Below are 20,772 nucleotides of genomic sequence, written 5' to 3' on the forward strand. Positions count from 1 at the left end.
GCAAACCCTTCAGCTCCCTTGGAACTCTCAGCACTCACTAACATATGCATTTCTTTCATATTTAAACTGCATTTAAACTTCTCTTTTTCTCTCCTCTCTTATCTTTTTAATCTCCTCTTTATCTCCTTTAATCCTCTGACCACCAGTAGGATGGGGATGGAGTTTTGGGGTGGGTGTGGGATGAACTGAGGATCCAGCAGAGAAGGGCAAGGCAGAGGGGAGAGGACTCAGCCAACCCTTCTCCTGCTCTCTCCTCCCCCAGGCTCCAGCTAAAGCAAGTCAGACTGGAAAGGATCCCACAGATGCTGTGTTCTCCTCCCTCTGAGCTTGGCTGGGGATCCTCAGCTTCAGCCTGGTGCAGTGATGGCTTACATTCGCTAATTTGATTTTTTGGCTAATGCACTAAATTGAAAAAGTTTATTATTACTTAATCACCTTTCACCTTTGCCAAGTTCTGCTGCACTGTGTCTGCTTTTCACCCAATACACTGCTAGCTCACCTACACACTTGTGCTTCTTAGGATAATATTTAGATTCATAACTTACTCTATAAAATCACACAATTACAGTTGAAATCTCTCCACCATCTCACTCATTGCAGTTTTTTATTTACTTATGGCATATTCTTACTTGCAGCTATAGGAACATAAGCTTATGAATTCTCGACTCAACGTCTGTGAACCTTTAGCATTGCATGAACCCAAGCTCCTTCCAAGGCTGTAAATGAAACCCTTCAGTATCTGTGGAAGTTTCTGTCTTTCCATTTCCCACAGCCCAGCAAAGGATTTGTGACCCTTTGTGACAGAGGAGAACCTGCCAGGCAATTTTGTGTTTGCTCTAGGGAAGGTTGGGTTGCTCTGCATCAATTCCCAGAGCAGCGCAGAGCATTGGCTTTGTGATGTCAGGGCATGGATGCCACCTTGTCGTGGTGACATCCCAAGGTTGCCTTGGTGCACGGAAGGCCTCAGGGTCAGAGCAGCTCTTGGGCTTGCTCAGTGCAGGAGCATCCTCCTGCTTGAGGCGTTTGTCAGTGGGCAGCTGCACACTGACAGGAGCCTTGTTTCTTCTTGTGGTGGAGCAGAGTGTGCAAACTGGCAAAAATGATTGAGCACCTCGCTACTGCCATTTGCACCATCTATGTCATCGGCTATTCCGGCTATTACCTCACCAACCTGGCACGTAAGTAGAGGTTTTCCCTGGCTGGAACCTGAGCTGGCTTTTGTAGGTCTCCCTGCTCTTTCTTAGTGACCGGGTTGCTATTGAAACACAAAGACCATGAGGATGCCCCTGGTTTGGTAAAGCTCCTGTCAACACCTTCAGCAAAACACGGGGTGTCTGTAGCCAGGGGGCTGCGGGCAGCATTTGCAGGGCTTCTGTTCCCTCCACGGGAGAGCCTGTGGCAGCAGAGTCTGTCATTTCCTCACTTTGCTGGCTCAATCTCTTGGGGTGACTTTACTTTTAAGATAGCTCTGAGAGCTGGGGAAGTTGAAACTGCTGGAGGCTGATAGGAGTTTTTTCTCCTGACTAATTCCTGGCCATGGGTGAGACTTGGCAGCGGTTTTAACTATTGAGAAGTGAGATCAACCTGTGAACACCACCTGAAGATGTGAGGCCGGGAATTTCTTGCTCTCTTTGGTTTCTGGCTTCTGACGAGGTCACAGGGCTCTGTCTCGGCCTCCTCCCCCCCTCCAGGCCGGACAAGGCTGCAGAGGGCGGGGTGGGGGGAGAAACGGAGCCGGCCGGCCTGACTTGGTTTGCAGTTTCTGCCACTGAACTGAAACCTGACACCATCAACATCTGCAGCTTTAGCAAGATTTTAACTCTTTTACTGCCTGCATGAGACTTGCAGATTAATCCTTTTTTTCCAGAGAGAGAGAGAGGGAGTGATCAACCATCAACCCATCAAAGAGAGTGAAGAAAAAAATTAAATTGAGAGGGGGAAGAGAAATAAGGAGATGCTTTTAATAAGCTGAAATATTTTTCTGTTGAAGCTATGGAGATGGACAGTAGTTTTCTGAATAAAAACTCCTTTAATTCATGACAGAGTATATTGGGAGGAATGGAGTGTTTCCAAGTGTGGATTTTGAGCAAATGATGAAGTAGTTGTGACACTGTGAGATGCTGGAACAGAGGGGGAGAAGTAAGAGTTGAAGATTTGTGGCTTTTAAGAAGCAAAAAGAGAAAACTTCTGTTTCCAGGAGGGCTCACAAAAACAGATAAAGGGAACTTTTGCCTTTGAATAACTCATTCATAAAAATGACATCCCAAACCCATGACCCATAACACACCTCAGAGTGATGGCAAATGGGAGGAGACAACTGATGGCAGATTTGCGGGCAGCTGGCATCAGAGAAATAGAAAGCTATGAAGAAAAATCATTTTCTTGTGAGAAACTCCATAGATAGCAGAAGAAGACTTCTGTTTCTCTACAAAGACTGATGAAAAGACTCTAACAGGAATTGGGACTGTTGTAAACACCAAAGTTCCAAAGTTTTTTGTCTCTATGTTGTCATGTAAACAAGAGAATGGTTGGGTAGTGGGGGAGAAAAGGGTTGTTCTGGAAGTTTTATTCTGGTTTCTTATTCTTGTAGTTTTTGTAAATAAACTTTCTTTATTCCATTTAAGTTTTAAGCCTGTTTTTCTCTTGATCTAATCTATATCTCACAGCAAGAAATAAGTAAGTTTTCTAGTGATTTTTGAGTTGCTGCTTTAAACCACACCAGTCAAGCAGGACACCTTTGAAAACGCAGACTGGGAGATCTTCTCAGATGCTGTTCTAAACAGGCCACGGTTCTCTCCAGTTTTCTCAAAGAATTTGGTTCATTTTCCTTGCCCACTGCAGGTCATCTGAGCCGTGTGTTCAGAGGTGCCGATCCTGAGGTGAGTCAGAAAGGAACATTTGATGTTCCTGGTGTTTCAGAATTGTGCAGGGAACTGTGAGCTTGGCCTGTGGCAGTAGAGTGCAGAGGGCCAGCTGGGTGGGCTGAAAGAAGATCCATTTCCATGTTTACAGCAGCAATAGCAAAGGCATTGTTGGCTATTTCCTAATTTTCCATTGCAGAGCTTTAAAAGAACTCAAAGCTCAGATTTGCAGAGAGAACGTTGCTTGCTGATAGTAGCCAGGGTGAACTCTCTAATTCAGAACTATTTGCAGCCTGGCTGAATTAACCCATTTTAATTTAGTTGGAGAGACTTAGAATCCCATTGCTATCAAAGCTGATGATTTGTGCTTGGTAGAGCTGGTTGTAGAAATCGAGCTGAAGAGAAATAAGGTTCTAAATGATAGGGAGCTGCCTGTCCCTAACTCCACCATCTGTCCACAGAGCCCAGAAGCAAGAGCAGACTCTGCTGTGGCTCCCTCTGCTCCTGGAGAAGAGGCCAAAGAGGAGCAAAATGAGCAAAAGGAGCACGAGCCTCCAGCTGTGGTCACAGCCCAGCCTGACCATGCCCAGACAGTAAGTGCCAGTGCTGGGTGCTGCTGTCTTTAGTGCAAGGCAGAGCTGCAAGTTTCTGAGCAGCCAGCACTTGCTGTTGCTGGCTGAGGATGCTGAGTGCTGGAGTCCTGCCAGCACCCAGCCATTCCCCCATCCCGTGGCAGCTGGAAATTGGGCTTTGAGCCGTCGTGCTGAGGCCCCAAAGCGCTGCTGCCTGCGGGTGAGCAGCTGGCTGCTTGGCTCAGGGAAGCTCTGTCTCTTGGCTTCTGCCAAGCCATGGCCAAGGCCTCACACGGCATTGCTGGGGCTCACAGGGCTTGCTTTGTTTGCTGTCCCTTTTTGGAAACCTCTGGATGACCTGGAGAAGTGTTCTGCAGTTTTCTGGAGTAATTCTTCACTTCTGCAGAGTCTTTTAGGCCACCTGTCTTTTGGCTTTTGATAAGCTGCAAGGAGATGATTGTGTTGTCCATGAAGCTGTGGCCGGCCATTCTTGTCCTGTGTGGCCAAAGAAACAAACTGTGTAGTTCTGAACCCTTCTTCTGAGGCAAAATCCACAAGTGGCAAGTTTCTCTTGATACGTTTTGTGGTGAAGTCTGCAGCTTTGGAAACTGCATTGGAGCCTAGTGTGGGGGCAAAGCTGCAAGTCCTTGAGTGCTGTCTTTTGTTGCTAAGAACCCCTTTAGAGATGGTTGTTTTTTCTCCTCAGAGCTGTTTTCCTCCTCCTGCCTCTTCTGTCCTGACACTCCCTGTTTAACCTCTAAATTTTTGCCTGTCCTAGTGAGGTGGGACAATTCCATGGTTTAGGTGGTTTTTGCTGACTTTGGTCATACATGCATTACATGACCCATGGCTTCCTTCATTGGCATCCCTAGGGGTGTGTCAATTAATTTGTTGGTGGGGCCTTTTGAGGATCTCTGTCAGTGCCACTCAGAATTCTCAGCTGACAAAAGAGGGAGGAGAAACACCTTGGTCCTCTTCCATATCCTGAGGTGGCCATAGAGGCTCTCTGAGCTGCAGCAGAGGATCCAATTGCACACATCCTTGTCCCCTGAATGAGCAGGATTTCTAACAAGAGTGTAGATGTCAGAAGGGCAAGAGTGGCAGTGCAGGCCTGAAAAGGGTAGCTCCCAGGCACTTGCTCTCCATTTGTGTGTACAGAACATCGAGGCAGAGCCCCAGGCAGAGCTGCCCGAAGCTCCGAGGGCCATCATGGCAGTGAAGAGGAGGCCTGAGGAAGACAGAAGCATCGAAGAGGAGATGAATCTCCCCTGGCAGAGAGGAAATCAAGAAAACCAGGTGAGTGAAAGTGTGGCAGACACTCCACTCATGGACATTCCTCTCTCTGGTTCTTCACAGGCCTCTGAGGAGGAGCTTCTGGCAGAGCTGCAGGAAACTGAGGCTAGGATCAGGGCAAGGGAGGAGAGGCTGGAGGAAGAAAGAAGAACAATCGAAGAGAAATTCCATCTCCTCGTTCAGCAGCAAGAGGCTCTAGAAAATCGAGTGAGTGAAAGAGCGACAGGCACAGCAGTCACTGCAGTCTGGTGCTTTCTGCCCTTCTTGCCTTTCCTCTGCAGAGCAGCAGGGGGCTGGGCTGATGCCTCTCAGTGCCATCCTGCTGTAGTGTCTATCCCAGCTGCTTGGAAGGACATTTCCTGCTGTGCTCAATCTCAGCTGCTGCCCTGGACAGTGGCACCAGTCATTTGTCCCTTTTGCCAGCACTCATCTCAAGGGATTCCTGCTGGCCTGCTCCTGCTCTCCTTGTTTCTTCAGGGCTTTTTGCAAGTGAACACAGTCCCCCAGACAGATTTGGAATACAAGCTGCAAGCTGTCTGTATCCCTTGGTGAATCTGCTGCTGTCCTGCTCTTTCCCTTTGCTCACAGTCAATGAGCCTTGGCACACAGGGACAAGCTGTGGTCTCTGACTGCTTTGTTCTCTTTGACTTGAGGTGGACGTGTTGATATCTCACCTGGCAGCCTGCGAAGGCTTCCAGCAAATGCCTGCTGATGAAGAGCCCCAAGGTCGGCAGCAGGCACAGGTACTGTCCCAAGCACAAGTGCTGCAGGCTGAGCACCTTCTGAAGATGGTGCAGGAAAAGAGGACTGAGGGGGAGGAGCTCCAACATTAGAACAAGGAGCTGCAAATGTGTCTGCAGCCCTTGGAGGGGGAAAGGGATCCGTGGGAGGAAGTGCAATGGTCGTTGTTGCAGTCATCCTTCAGAAAATCCAGGAAAATGGAATATGAAACTGGCCATCGACTTGATTAAAACCAACCTTGGGTTTTGACCATTTGGTTCCAGAAGCAGGCATCCAAAAAATCCAGTTGATGAGCTTTGCATGTGGCTAACAGCAACTTCCTAAGGGCTTGCATTTGAAAAGGGAACTCGGGGTAATCTCTGCCAGCCAGCTTCCTGACACAAACTCCTTTCTTCTCGCAGATCTACACAGGCTCTTCCATTCAATCTGCTGTAGCAGCAGCAGCAGCAGCAGCATCTAAAGGAGCCTTTGTTGCCCAAGCTGAGCAGTGGAGCCGGGGCAGTTTGTCCATTTCCAGCAGTGACACATCTGCTGCTCAGCTCCAGGAGAGCCAGGGAGACTTTGTGGAGCAACTGAGTACGTCTGGTGTATTTCTTGTCTGAGGGACAGTGTATTGTGTGCACGTGCCAGCAGAGCTGTAGCAAATGATCCTCCTCACTTTGGTGTCCCAGAGACATTTAGGACTCCCCACAGGAACTGCTGTGCTCTGAGGCAGCGAGAGAGCGCTCTGGCTGTTCCTGCTGCCTCTGAGGGCAGCTTGGACTGGCTCGGCTTTGCCTGGCATTCCCTTGCCACTAAAGGCAGAAGCAGGAATTGTTCTTGGATCAGCAGAAGTCTGTGGCCCAGCAAATGATCTATGCAAGTTCTGTGTGCTAGTGGCCAAACTGAACAGAATATTTGATTCCTAAAATCTCCTGATTCTCCAGACTTCCCACCAGTCGTCAGAACCAAAAGACTTCACAGAAACTGATTTGGGATTTTGTCTTTTTGTTGTGGTTGTGTTTTCTGTGTGGTGTTTTTTATAGATTTTTGTTTTGGGTTTGGTGGTTTTTTGGTAGAGTTTGTTTTTTCTCCATCCTGAAAGAGCTGTTCTGCCCCGTGTGTCTTACTGGTGTCATTTTTAGGACTGTTTTTATTGCCTCTACTACATCTACAAGGTTTTTATGAGAATGCTGTATTTTTGTCAGTGAGGACTCCTTTGAAAGAACATCAGGTGACAGCAGAAACAGAGAGCAAGAGATGTTTTCATTGGGCCCACAATGAAGAAACAGATACTTGTATAACAACCTGTAATTAATATCCTAGTTTTATTTTTCTAAAGATGTGTCCAAGAGACACATTCACGTGGTGTGATCAGATAAAACAGCACTGCAGGCATTTCTCAGGAGCGAGCCTGCAGCCCCTGTGCTGTGTATTCCTCAGATCCATGGCACTTTTTCATCCCTGATTCCCAGCCATTCCCATGACTCTTAGAATCCTACCTATTGGCCCAAGCCCTGCTCAGATCAGTCTCTGGGAAAACACATCAAGCCCTTTGTGATTCTGCAGCACAACCCATTTAATCTGCTTCTTGCCCATGACAGCTGCCAGTGCTGTGCTCTCAGAAAAGACCTGGTGGGGCTGAGAAAAGATCCCAGCTGATTTGGTGTCTACCTTCACCTGCTGGGACACAAAAGGGCCTTGACCTGCACCTGGCTGTGTCTGATCTCCAAGGCAATGCTGTTGTGTCCTGAACGGGGGCCACAGCTTGTCAGGGGCTCAGGCTGGCTGTGTCTTCTTGCCATTGCTTGTCAGTGCTCATGCTTGGCCTTTGCCAGCCTTGTGCTGTGCCCTGCTGTGCTCTCTGCGCTTCATTTCCTTCCAAGGACTGGACAAAATCAGTCTCTCTGCTGCCCATTTGTACTGCACAACTGCCTGTCTTGTTGCTGCTGTGCTTGCTGCCCAGCTGAACCACAGAGGGTTCAGAGCCCCAGACAGCGGGGCTGCCTTTGACATCTCCTGCAAGTTGGGATCTCTGCCTGAAAGTCAGCATCTTGGATTTTGTTTCCCTCAGGGAGAATGGTGAACAAGGAAAATCCCATCACAAAATACATCGAACTGGAAAGTCTTGGCAGCGGGTGAGTCCAACCACAGTCACTTCTACACAGCCATGGGCCAGGTGTTTCCCTGGGGGAATATCCATCAAGTGGGAAGTCAGACAAGTTGTCCACATGTTTAGACAGCGGGCTTAGTCTGCCCCATCTCTCAGTACTGGCCAGAATTTGTCAAGTGTGCTCAGAAGGCATTGTCAAAGACATCTCCATGCTGCCAAGGTCTTGCCTGCAGCAAGGAACAGAACCTGGTAAATCTGCTTGTCTCTCAAGTGTGGGACAGCTCAGGATTCATTTCCTTCACATTTTTGGATGTCTCCAAATCATCTGGCCACACTAATGAAAGGAGAAGAATCTTGCTTGCCTGAAAGCACAACCTACCCCCAATGAGAGCTGTCAGATAACAGTTCTCAGGAACATTTCTCTCCAAGAGTTTGCTAAAGGAAATACTCCGTGCTCAGGATTAGAATTGCACAGTTTAGAAGCTGATAGCCGAGATGAAGGAATAAGCTGCCTTTTGGAGCTGAGGCAGTAAAGCCCAAGGCTTCAGGAACAGGCCCAGTGCCCAGGCACTTGAGGGGAAAATGCATCATCTGCCTTCTGGCAGACCCCTCCTGCAACCTGCAGCTTTTAGGCATTTACAGCAGAGCTCTCCTGTCTGGACTGGCTTCCACTGCAAGATCTAAATGGCTTCTCCTTTCTTTGCTGCTGTTTTGTTTCTAGGGGTTTTGGAGAGGTTTCCAGAGCACTTGACATTGCAACAGGAGGAGAGGTAAATGTCAACAGCCCCTGCAGCCTCTGCTGCTCTCCAGGCCTTTCCCCACTGCTGACAGCTGTGGCTGGAGCTTTGAGCAGAGCTGTGCTGAAAAGGCACAAGAAGCACAGACTGGAGCCAGCCTGCAAATTGCACTTGGAACAGGCTTTGTGGACAAGGCAAATCGCCAGTGGCCACATGTCCTGTAACTGACCCCCAAGGGAGCAGAGAAATGGGCTGTTGGAATGTCACTTCCTAATTACTCCAGTGATGAGGTCTAATCACAAGGCACTTGGGCACAGCTTGGCTGTGCCATTCCAAAATCACTTGCTCCATGTGTGTTGTGGTCTCATGCTACCAATTTTCTCAAATTACTCCTTTTCAATGTCATTTCAGGTGGCCATCAAGAAAATAAATGTGCAAGGAGTGAGTAGGAAGATACTAACCATGAATGAAATCAGGATCATGGAGAGTAATAGGAGTCCCAGGATCGTGAATTACTTAGCCAGGTGAGTGGTCACGGTCCTATCCCTTGAATGTTTACATACTACAAGCATGAGAGCTTAAAAACCCACTTTGGTCAGTGGCAGGAAATAGAGCTGTTAATGATTATTTCTCTACTTATCTCCAATGGATGGGAAGAGACTGCATTTTGTCTGCATGGCATGTCACCCTGGCAAATGCAGACTGGACATTGTTCAAAAACCTGCATCAGCCCTATCTTAAGAATTCAATACCTTCTAAGTTCATTGCCTCCACAGTTCTTTGGGACTCAGTTTTTCAAGTTTCTTAAATGCTGATGAACCATCCAAGAGAGGATTGCCCTTGCATTGTTGCCCCTCTTTTCCATTGCTGTGCATGCCAGGAAGACTAGGTGCTTATTTCCAGAAATGCCATGCGTGACAGGTTTTTTATCTGGGCTCTTCCTAAACTGCCTTTCTCCTTGAGACAGCACAGACTGCAAACACTGCACAGCCTAGAGGCAATGTCTATTCCTTTTCTTCTGCCCTTGTCTCCAAGGGACCCAGAAACAAGACTCAAGCAAAAAACCAACCTAGCCGTGCATGTTCACCTGCATGGCCTTGTTTCCTTTTTTCAGCTACCTTGTGCATGAGGAACTCTGGCTGGTGATGGAGTACATGGACGGAGGCACTCTGAGAGATCTCATCGATGAGATTCAAATGTCTGAAGGAGAGATTGCAGCTGTCAGTCGGGAGGTCAGGGATCCCATCTGTGCTTCCAAGGCCTTGAGCTGCATTGTCTGGGAAACAGGGGCTCAGAACGGGAGGGATTCATGGGCCAAGCTTGGTTTCTGTGCTGCTGCTAGGCTATGGGCAAGCAAGAACATCTCAAGGGAACTGTCTGCCAGTGCCCCTACACTCACTGGACTCACTTCCTGTACTCTTATCCCCTGCTCTTGTATTCTAGCTCTGTCTCTCGCATTGGCATTTGCACTTCTCCACCTTGCCTAGCTAAACTTTTGCCTGTCTGCACTACATTCCTTGTCTCTAAAGCAAAGGTGTACTGGCAGGATTTGAAACAAACAGGAAAGAGAAAAAAGAGAGACATATTTGTTTTAGTTCTCAGCTGAAAAGGGTAGTAGTGCAGCCCAAATGCTGTTTGCTTCTGAGCACATGCACTGCAGCTGCAGTCACCCTGGCTGCTTTGCAGGGGACAGTCTACAACAGCAGTTGCTGGTGCTCTTTCAAAAGCTGACATGCCTTTCCTGAGAAAGGTGCTGCTCTGCTACTGTGGGAGCAGCAGGCTCTTGCTCTCAATGGCGCTGTGTTCTGCCATTCCTCCCCATTCCCCTGCAAAGGGAACCTTCCACAGCTGTTTCCTTGCTTGTGCGATGAACTCACAGCACTACTTTTTGCCCCCCTGGTTCTCTTTTCTCTCTCAGTGCCTGCAAGGACTGGATTTTCTTCACTCCAACCACGTGATCCATCGAGATGTCAAGAGCAACAACATCCTTCTCAGAACCGACGGCTCTGTCAAGCTGGGTCAGTGTATTCTTGCTCAGCTTCAGCCTTCCAGGAATGGGGGGTGTGGGGCTGCTTTCAGTGACTGCCAGCTCCCCAAAAATGCTGCTGCTGGCAGTGCAGGGGTCCCCCCTGCTGTGGGCTGAAGGCACAGTTGCAGGGTGCACACAGCTATGACAAGGAACCACAAGCAGCCCAGAGTGCTATTGCTCTGTGTGTGTCTGTGTGTGTTCCTTCCAGAGGGAGGGAGCTGTAATCTAAACCTTCAGGGGAACAAAAGGCACTGCTGGAGGAAGTGTAAAAAATGGGGGGATGTTTGAAGTAGCCAATTCATATTTCCTTGGCTAAAGCCCTAAGGAAAGAGAGCAGGGAGTGTTGTCCAGGAAATTCAAGTGCACATTCTCAAACTTCCACTGGGGAATTCTCTGGCTTGGTTTCCTAATTGAGAGTATTAAAATTAAAAGAGTATTTTGCTTTCTCCTCAGCTGATTTTGGCCTTTCTGCTCAGCTCACCCCTGAGCAAAATCAGCGGTGCTCGGTGACCGGGACTCCTTGGTGGATGGCACCTGAAGTGGTGAAGCGTCAACCATATGGCCCCAAAGTGGACGTGTGGTCTTTTGGAATTGTGGCAATTGAAATGGCCGAACAAAAAACTCCTTATGACAGTTTCACTGCTCGATCGGTAAGGAGCAAATACTCTCTGATCCCGCTGTCTTTCTTACCTGTCCCGTGTTCTCTGCTCACTGCACAAAATCCCATGGCCATCTGCTGGAAGTACTTCCACCAAGGCCCCTTCTACAAATGTCCCTGCAGCACATCAGCATCTGCTGGAGCTTTGGTTGCAGCACTGGGGGAACTCAAGCCTTACCTCGCCCAAACCATCTCCATTCTCAGGCAGCATTTTGCTTTGCCTTAGAAGTCGTTCCAGCTCTTTTGGCTGTGTAGATGGCCCCAAGAATAGGAAACAAGCATCTCAGAGCTGGTGTTATCTTTCCAGAAATGAAGCAAAGAAACTCAAAGCAAACCAAGTTTCTAAAACAGTGCTTTTGAGAGAAGAAGTGCAGCCCCATTCTTCTCACAGGGAAACTTGCCTGAAACCCGGAGATGAGGCTGTAAAGCCAGAGTCTCTTCTGCTTCTTGTGCAGTGCTGCTGAGACACTCAGTGACCACCTTCTTTCCTAACCCAAGCCACTTTCTCCATATCACCAAGCTGGAGCCTGGTGACGGGGAGAGCCTGCCAAAACCTCCTGTTTGTTTCCTGGCACTTTCTGGGATGGGCACAGCGTTAATGCATTGACTTGAGAATCCAACGGGCACAGGCTTACCACAGGGATGACACTTCTGATTTCACCATGAGTATTTTCCTTTTGCCACCCAAGGGAACATGAAATTTTCAGAGTGCTAAGAGACAGAGCTGCAGGTGGCTCCTGTGTGCCCAAACAGGCATTTTCAACCCACTACAATTGTGGAGGCATCTTTATGTGTCTGTGTTGAAAATGAGATTCCAAAGGTTTGTTTCCTTCCCTGAGGAACACCTGCTGCATTTCCTTTCTTTCCTTCCAATTACCATAATTTTCAAGAACAGGACAGAAAGCCTGATGAGTTTTGTTTTATGGCAGCTGTGCTTAAGGGACCAACAAGCACTGCAGAGATTCTTTTCATGTAAGAATCCTTGGAATAGTAGAGTTACTTAGAATAGCAAAATCCCTCTTCCAAAAAGGCTGCCAAGCTGATGGGAATCCTCTGAGAAGGAAACATGTATTTGCTGATGTAGTTGCCCCTAACTAGAGCAGGCAATGAAATCAGCTGCCAAGGCAAGATCTGCTGGATGTTGGCAAAGCTGCGGCTTTGGGGCTTGGGTTTTTTCATGATACAGGAAAGTCGTCATCCCAATGCTACAGGAAAGTCATCTCTGCCTCTCTGCCAGGGCAAAAACTGCCACTGCAGAGTGGAGCTGAAACAATGGGCTCTGGGAGAGCAGTTCCAGATGGGAAAGAAGCAGGTGGAGCCTTGTGTTTCCTTTTTCTCCAGGCTAAATTCCACATAGCCACAGAAGGGAGCCCACAGCTGCGGCAGCCCGAGCAATTCTCGCCTTTGCTGCGTGACTTCCTGAGCTGCTGCCTGCAGAAAGGCGAGGCGCAGCGCTGGTCTGCCAAGGAGCTGCTGCAGGTAAAATGGCAAAAGGGCTGCAGGTGAAACAGTGTCCCAGGGATGGGCTCCTCCTCCACTGAAATCCAAGGCATCAGATGAGCCCCCATCCTCCTCCCTTCCAACCTTGGTGCTGTTCAGCTGACAGTGGGGAGCAATCCTAGACTGGGCTGGGCTGGCAGGGAGTGCTGGGTTTTAGCGCTGGCTAAAATCACCAGGGCACTTACTCATTTCTTGCTGGGAGCTATGGATTAGGAGAAGGGCAAAACAGGCTTCAAACTTCAAAGGAATAACAAATTTTATTATCAGGCCCACAAGAATAAGAAAGGTCTCATCTGTGCAGTGAAAGGGTTCAATCTCACCCAGGTCATGGCAGTCACGGTGTTGGATTTCAGGCTGTGCTGGGCCCCTCTCTCTGCCCGGGAGCCGCTGGGAGGGGAGGCTCGGCCTGGAGCCGTCGCTGCACGCCGGGGAGAGGGTTTAGTGTGGGCAAGATGTCAGCAGCCGTGGCCTGGCCCAGCCTGGGGCCGGGGTCCCGCAGCCTCCATCCCCCGCCCGGGAGCCGCTGGGCTCTGGCCCGGCCTCCCCCAGGAGCACAGGCCGTGGGCGAGCAGGGCCGGCCTCAGCAGAGCTCCGTTACCTTCGGGCTCCGGAAGCAAAGAGGGCCAGTGCCCGGGCTGGTGGTTTTCAAAATGTGCATCATCACAGAGGCGCATCTCATTTCTAAATGGTGCAAAATGTTGTCAGTTCTCAGAACTAGCCAGCCATTGGCCTGTCTCAGGCACAGAGGAAGCTCCCAGCAGCTTCTTTCAAAGAAATCACTTCCGTGCAGGGTTTCTTACTTCTTTCCCTAAATGTCAATTCACCTCAAACTAACACACAAGGACATGGAAAGGTCATCTAGTCTGTGTCCTGCAATGAGCAGGGACATCTTTTAAGAGATCAGGATACTCACACCTCAGATATTTCCAGGGATGGGCCTCCTACCAGCTCTTGGGGCAACCTGTGCCACTCTTGCCCCATGCTCCTGACCTACTCTGACTCAATCCCCTTTCCATTTAAAAAGTCTTTTGAAGCTCTTAGCTTGGAAAATCATGCTTTCTTGTTGTTTTCTTTTCCTTTCTGCAGCATCAATTTATAACATCGGCCATGCCTGGGTCCAGCCTGGCACCTCTCATCGTTGCAGTAAAGAAGTGGAAGGAGGAGGCAGGAATGCAACAATTAATTTAGAACTGTCTTCTCCATGACCAACTTAGAGTAGGATTATAGAGTAGGATTGCAGAGTAGGATTGTAGAGTAGGATTATAGAGTAGGATTGTAGAGCAGGATGGTAGTGTAGGTTTGTAGTGTAGGATTGTAGAGTAGGATTTTAAATAAAATTTCTAAAATCTCAACTCCTTTGGAACATTTCTCTCCTTCTGACCCTGTGAGAAAGCTCAACATTTCCTTCTGAATTGTCAGTTTTTTCTTAGAGGTGGAAAGTGACATTAATGGCTTCTTTGGTACAGTTTGTAAGGGGGGAAGGCTCCTCTTCATTCATCCTCTCCAGACCACACTGCCTTTGGAATATGGCCAACTGGACAAGTTTTGCCCAGCTCTGGCATTTCTATCTGAGGCAGAAACAGCAATGGCATTTGCAGGAAAAACCAAAGGAGGAGCAGTGCAACGCAAACATCCTGTGCAAATGCAGGCTGTGCAGATGTGACTCGAGAGTATTTGGGTTCCTGCCACTTGGATTTGTATCCCTAAGAGCAATCTCTTTGGCTGGAGGAGAGTCTGGCTGAAGAGAGAAAGCAGAAAGAGCAGTGAGGGTGCTGTGCAAGGTCTCCTGTGGTGCAGAGCTGTCAGCGCCTGTGAGGTGAGAGCGGGCCCGGCCTTGGCCAGGCTGGAGCCCCAGCAGAGCCCTGGCAGAGCCCGGAGAAGCCTGAGCCTCGGCACAGGCAGGCTGGAAGGAGGCCCTTGGAGCTGCAAGAGGCAGCAGCCTGGCCCTGGCTGCCTCTTGCTGGCACCAGGCAAATCCTCCGCTCTCAGAGCCAAGCTGGCAGCTGGCTGCTCCTGAGGGGAAGCGGCGCCGTGCTGGGCACAGCACACACTGGTGCCATGGGCTGTCTGGAGTCTGCACAGGACGAGAGAAAGGCAAAGAGCAGCCCAGGGCTGCTGCCCTGCCTGACCATTGCTGCTCTTCTGCCGCCTGCCCTGGAACTCCTGGCAATGGTCAGCAGTGTGTGCAGCACTCTGGGCACAGGGGGAGGGAGCCGGGCTGCTCCGCAGGCTCCAGCACAGGGCAGTGTCCTTCAGGCACGGCATTTCTGCCAGGGGAACCGAGGCCAGCGTGAGGCACTGACAGCAAGTCAGGGCACATCTGCATGAGCCAGTGCCTCACACAGCTCTGGGACCAAGCGCCTGCAATCCTGGAGCTCTGCACTGAGCCACAGCAAAGGTGTGAAATGCAGAGGGTTTTGCAGAAATATTCAGGGGCACCAGGCCAGCCTGCTTGGCGCTCTCTGGGGCACAGCAAGCACTGTGCAATGCAGCTCGAAGCTGCTGGCAGACAGGGACTATGGGCATGTGCCTGAGGCTTGTTCTTGAGTAGTGATTTGGGAGGGAGCAGAAGGGTCTCAGTAGGCAATTGGTGTTTTCTTCATGAATTGCTGAATGAAAGACACAATGTGGCCTCACACAGCAAGAGAACTTGCAGAACTTACTGACCATAAGTTTGTGTTGAATTCCCAGAAAAGGGAAGTGTTGGAGTGTAACAAAAAGGCCTTTTGAATTCAGGTAGCTCCTGAGCCTTCATCAAAAACAACCACCAGGAGGCTGACAACTACCTCATGTAGAGCCCTGCTGCAAGGGCTTCCACAATCATGGAATTAGAAAATATGAAGCTTAGGAAAGTAGAATGTGCCCATTAAGTTTAAAAAGTTTAAAAGCTTGTCCTGTGCCAAGAATGGACAAGTGAGTTTGTGGTGGAGCTTCCCCCTCACTCCTGGTGTTGAATAAACGAATCCCTGCTCTGCAGGCCCTACACTATGGAGTACTGTTTTCTTGACTGCTATTTGTGCATCATAATCACACTATGCTTTTCACTGTCTTCTTAGAACCTTCCAGGCATAAAGTGAGTAAGACAGTGAGTTGTGTATTGATAGGGCCGAAGAAACATTTCCAAATGCCATCCTGGGAAAGGAAAGGACGTGCAACAGCGCTGGGGAAGAGCGTCCCTCGCACAGCCCTCAGAGCTGCCACCGTGCACAAGATGGCGGCCGGGGCTGAGGCTGTGCCACCATGCACAAGATGCCGGCCGGGGCTGAGGCTGTGCCACCGTGCACAAGATGGCGGCCGGGGCTGAGGCTGTGCCACCGTGCACAAGATGCCGGCCGGGGCTGAGGCTGTGCCACCATGCACAAGATGCCGGCCGGGGCTGAGGCTGTGCCTCTCAGAGCGCTCTGCAGCCTCTGCCAGCCCAGCCCCAGCCCCGGAGCAGCGCAGGGCGGGCAGAGCCCCCTTCCAGCCGTCTGCTTCAATGGGCATTGACAGACACCCGGGCCACGCACACAGGCTGACACCTTTGCTCTGTGCACACAAACACGTACCACACACTTGGGAACCTCGGCTGGCAGCATTTTAAGGTGAAAATACAAAGAAACTCCAGGGTTTGAAGGTTTTCAAATAGAATATTTCATTTGCCAATAAAAAGATTAAAAGCAGAAAGGGCCATCCCAGCCTGTTTCTTCCATGCAGGAATAGTGTCACAGTGACTGTGAGCTGATGAAGACGGAGATGGGATTTAATCCAAAGCAGATTGTGCAGTGGGTGCTCACCTGTGATATGTATCCCTCACAGTACCTATTTATTTGGAACACTAGGAAGATTATGAGCCTGGGCAAGATATTAACCCTTTCAATACACGGATGAGACCTACAAACCTTGTTCATCTCTCCAGGGACAGAAAAGAACAGAGTAATAACACACAAAAAAAACAACATAAAAACATCAAAGTCAGTAAAAAAAAGAAGTCAAACATTAGATAGAAAAGTAATGAAAAAATGGTAATTGAAACAAAAATATTCTTATAGTAAAGCCATAGAAATAAACAATGATATACAAAATAACTCCTTTAATTAATGAAAAAAGTATAAAAATATATTAAAACTGTAAATCTAAACAAAAGCATCCATTAAAGAAACCAAACACATGTTAAAGTAACTGTTATCCCATAAAAGTTTGAACAGAAAAACAAATAAAAACAATAAAATGCCCTTTGCCCCCAGGGAGAGAAGAAAACTTCTGTTTCCAATGATGATCACAAAAACAAATGAAGAGAACCTTTGCCTTCAAACAACTCATCCTTAAAATAAAACCCCATGAATTCATAATCCATTGACACACCTCTAGGAGGGCTGTAAAAATCAGGAAAATGTCACGACAGAAAAATTTCTTCCCAGGCGGCTGCTATTTGTAAAAATGAAAAAGCACAAAAAAATCCATTCCTTGTAAAAAAGCCTCCATGACAAAACAGGAAAAAACTTATCTCCCTACAAAAACTAATACAAAACTATTGTGTAATTAATACTGTGTTAACATCCCAAGTTCTATCTCTACAGTGTCAGGAAAAAAAAAAAAGGAGAGGAAAGGCGTTCTGAAAGTTTTATTAGAGTTTCTCATTCTTGTAGTCCTGTTAATAAAGTTCCTTTATTCCTTCTAAGTTTTAAGCCTATTTTGCCCTTCTCCTAATCCATATCTCACAGTGAGAAATGAGTAAGTGCCCTGGAGATTTCAGCCAGCGCTAAACCCACTATATTATTTAGTGCTTTAGCCAAAAATCTCAAATTAGCGAATCTAAGCCATCACTGCACCAGGCTGAAGCTGAGGATCCCCAGCCAAGCTCAGAGGGAGGAGAACACAGCATTTGTGGGATCCTTTCCAGTCTGACTTGCTTCAGCTGGAGCCTGGGGGAGGAGAGAGCAGGAGAAGGGTTGGCTGAGTCCTCTCCCCTCTGCCTTGCCCTTCTCTGCTGGATCCTCAGTTCATCCCACACCCACCCCAAGACTCCATCCCCATCCTACTGGTGCTGACGGGATTAAAGGAGATAAAGAGGAGATAAAAAAGATAGAGAGGAGAGAAAAAGAGAAGTTTAAATGCAGTTTAAATATGAAAGAAATGCATATGTTAGTGAGTGCTGAGAGTTCCAAGGGAGCTGAAGGGTTTGCGAAGGGCCAGGAGCCCGTGAAGGGCTCAGGAGCTGCTGCTGCCGGGAGGGAGGAAATGCACCAATGGCTCCCAGCAGAGTCTGTGCTTTGAGGCTCTTTCCCAAACAGCTGCAGGAGGGAAAGCAGCTGAGTTTGGAGGAAGAGTTTTCTGCTGAGGTTTCCTGTTTGGAGCTGTCACAAGCTTGAGCTGCTCAAGGGAAACGCGGCTCTGCTTCCAGCAGGGCCCAACTGCCCGGGAGCACAACTTGGTTCCCCGGCCCTGAGCCAACGGGCAGCAGCAGCTTCTGTTCCCTCCTGGCTCTTGTGTCATTTCCAGCAGCACAAGACACACCAAGAAAAGCTCCTCCAGAACATGCCATGAGAAACACAACCTGATTTCATTGCATGAAGGAGCTCTGACAGTCCCACGGGCTCAGGTTTGTTTGTCAGTGACCAGAGCAGGGAAAAGCACAGACACATTCCCTGCACAGGGAATTCCCAGGAGGAAAGTGCAGGGCTGGAGGATGTGCTTGGATACAACGTTCCCACGGCAGTTTTGGGGATAAAATTGTCAGGAGAGAGAATAGAAAAAGTGCTCCCAAGGGTGGGCTGGGGAGGGCTGGTGCTTCCCGGGAGGCTCCCGAAGCTCAACAGTGTGGAAGAGTGGCTAGCTAACAAAGGTCGTGTTCCCATGCAGCAATTAGCTGAGAAAGAATTAAACAACAGTAGAGTGTAGTTGGTATGAGATGTTGCAATGTCAGAAAGACCTTACTGATAACTGTGAACTGAGAACAGGACACTGTGATCAGAAGAATGTGAATTCAGCACAGATGAACGACCACAAGAAGGTGGAACTAGGTGGAGTTGTCCTTAAACAAAATACCCAATAATGAGCTTGCTTTTGCACTATGTAGGAGCCTAATTATTGATGTTATATAGGGAGTTTGGAGTTGCCAATAAATGAGACTTGCTGATCATTCATATTGAGTGCTGCTTGTCTCCCGCCAAACTCATCAAATGGCACCCGAACAAATGGGACCCTTGGGACCTTTGGGACCTTTGGGACATTAAAAAGCGAAGGCCACGGGAGTCGGCGACAGGGGATGGGTCCTCCGCAGCAAGGACGGCGAAAAGCAACGGTGCCGCGCCCCAGGCGACCTCAGAGGAGAGTCCTGGCCGTAACGTGCTGCCGAACCTTGTAGGGCTGCAACAGCGCTGACGGTAAGATGGAAAGGCAAGCAGCACATGATTTATTTACCTGCTTTTTAGAAAAGCCACAGCTTAAGGGTTTTGATTTGCACAAGGAGCTTCCTGGACTTCTTGCTTGTGGGTATGCTCACGCCTTTGCCTCCCACTGCTGGGCAAACACTCCTATCTATGCTGCCCATGGAAAGAGGGAGGGAGAGTCAGAGAGAAGGAAATAATGAGAAAGAAATTCCAGAGCAAACGCTGAAACAACGAACAGAATCTGTTCAGTTACGGCAGGATGTGATATATCCTGAACTATTTACTTCACTTTTGGAGTCACTCTTAACACTACAATCTTATTTAAGTTCCAACTTTGCTACCCTGGAGGAAAAGAATCCAAATTTAGATTGGTTTCCACCCGAACCAGGGGGACATGGGGGAGCACTGAGGTGTGCGCAGAGAGCGGGGGCACGCCCGGGGCAGAAGCAGTGCAGAAAAAGTTCCAAGGCCATGCTGAACAATTACAGAAACAGCTGAGCAGGAACAGGTGGCTCAGACAGCTTCAAAAAGAGACAAAATAGCCAAAATTCACAAACTATATGGTACCTAGTTCGAAATTCATCACTGTAATTAGAAGTTGATAAGCTGCAATGGTCACCGTTGTTACCACCTGGTCCTAAGAGACTTTTGTGTCTTTGCATCGCCTGCTTTTGTAAAAATTGTGCCCCTTTTTTCCTCTATCAGTGAACAAGAGAGATTGAGAGAAACAGCTGTATGTGTTAAAGTTAACTTTGTGAGGTGTTTTTTTGTTGTTTTTTTTCTGCAAGGGTATGTGGAGAATGTGAAGAAAGATAACAGCAGCAGAGAGCAGCAGCAGGGCGGGCAGTCCACCCCCCCGCTCCCTCTCTAAGAAAAAGCACCAGGATAGTACCCAGTTTGTTAAAAAGTCATGATTCATGGGTTTTTAAAAATGTTTTTATATACCCTTTTAGAGTTAATTTTGTGTTTTAAGTAATTATGAGTTTATGCAGTTGCAGTTTTTTAGAGTTTTCCTGGAGAAATTATTGTGATTCTTTGAAAGTTTAAAAAGGCCCCTTTTCAAAAAAAAAGGTGTTTAAGGTGAATATTAACAGAAGTTACCTTGCAATAATTAGCCTTAAAACCTAAGGTTAAAATATGGTATAATTTACAGCTACTAAGAAAACCTTCCAATTGATGTTATCTACAAAAGATATTTATGGTTTGAAAAAATTAATTAGTTAAGAGAACTTTACTGTACAAGACAAAGTTAAGTTAAAGTATATATTACCCATTTGCTTGTTTTTCCACAATTTTAATAAGGTAATTTCAATGTGAGTCCTTTTGTTATATAAAACACATATAACTGCATATATACCAATTTGGATTTTGGATTTTAGTTTAAGAATTAGACTTAATGTTTCTGAAAAGTGCTAAAAAGCTGAATGGCAACTTGCCAAATCCTGTGTTGTTGTGGTTTTTCTCTAGAAAAACTGCACTTTAAAATCCTAACCAATTTGAACATATACTAGGCAAATTCCTGTTTTGAATGAGTATTTTTAGTACCATTTGCAGTTATTGTGGGTTATTCTCAAAGCTAGATGACATAGAATTGTGATATACTTGTTACATTTTTATAATCTTCATAGTGAATCCATGTTACTATTATATTGTGTTTAAAAGGTATATATCAAACTTTTAGTTGCCTCTTTGTAGTAACAGAATAAGATTAAGTTATGTTTTTATTTAATATAGATTAAGTGTTAATAGAATTAAGAAAAGTCAAGTTTTATTATGTTTAGGCTTGAATGTTTTTAAGTTAAGTTTTATAACTTAGATATTCTTTTAAGGTTAAGTTTGTTACTTCCTTTTGTCATAAATCATTACTGTTAGGTTTAAATATTGTTTAATTTAAATTGTTTTATGTTTTATTGGAGAC

The 20,772-nt window shown here is 47.6% G+C and overlaps 1 protein-coding gene across 2 annotated transcripts; it reads left to right on the plus strand.

The window, feature by feature from the left end:
• Positions 1-947: 947 nt before the first annotated feature.
• On the plus strand, positions 948-13,835 carry LOC147648728 (serine/threonine-protein kinase PAK 3-like). Of its 2 annotated transcripts, none has more exons than XM_086866532.1 (14): positions 948-1,178; positions 2,842-2,879; positions 3,323-3,454; positions 4,592-4,933; positions 5,380-5,469; positions 5,869-6,043; positions 7,521-7,584; positions 8,281-8,329; positions 8,708-8,820; positions 9,411-9,528; positions 10,215-10,314; positions 10,779-10,975; positions 12,325-12,462; positions 13,570-13,835. In XM_086866532.1, exons 1-14 carry the CDS (start codon positions 1,100-1,102, stop codon positions 13,669-13,671), a joined length of 1,737 nt encoding a protein of 578 aa, XP_086722658.1. In that variant the 5' UTR covers positions 948-1,099; the 3' UTR covers positions 13,672-13,835. The 2 variants fall into 2 exon arrangements, with proteins under 2 accessions (XP_086722658.1, XP_086722659.1); XM_086866533.1 differs by having other exon boundaries at positions 972-1,178; positions 3,840-4,933.
• Positions 13,836-20,772: the final 6,937 nt, after the last annotated feature.

The sequence above is a fragment of the Cyanistes caeruleus genome, chromosome 31, assembly GCF_971803275.1.
Source record: "Cyanistes caeruleus chromosome 31, bCyaCae1.hap1.1, whole genome shotgun sequence".
Lineage (NCBI taxonomy): Eukaryota > Metazoa > Chordata > Aves > Passeriformes > Paridae > Cyanistes > Cyanistes caeruleus.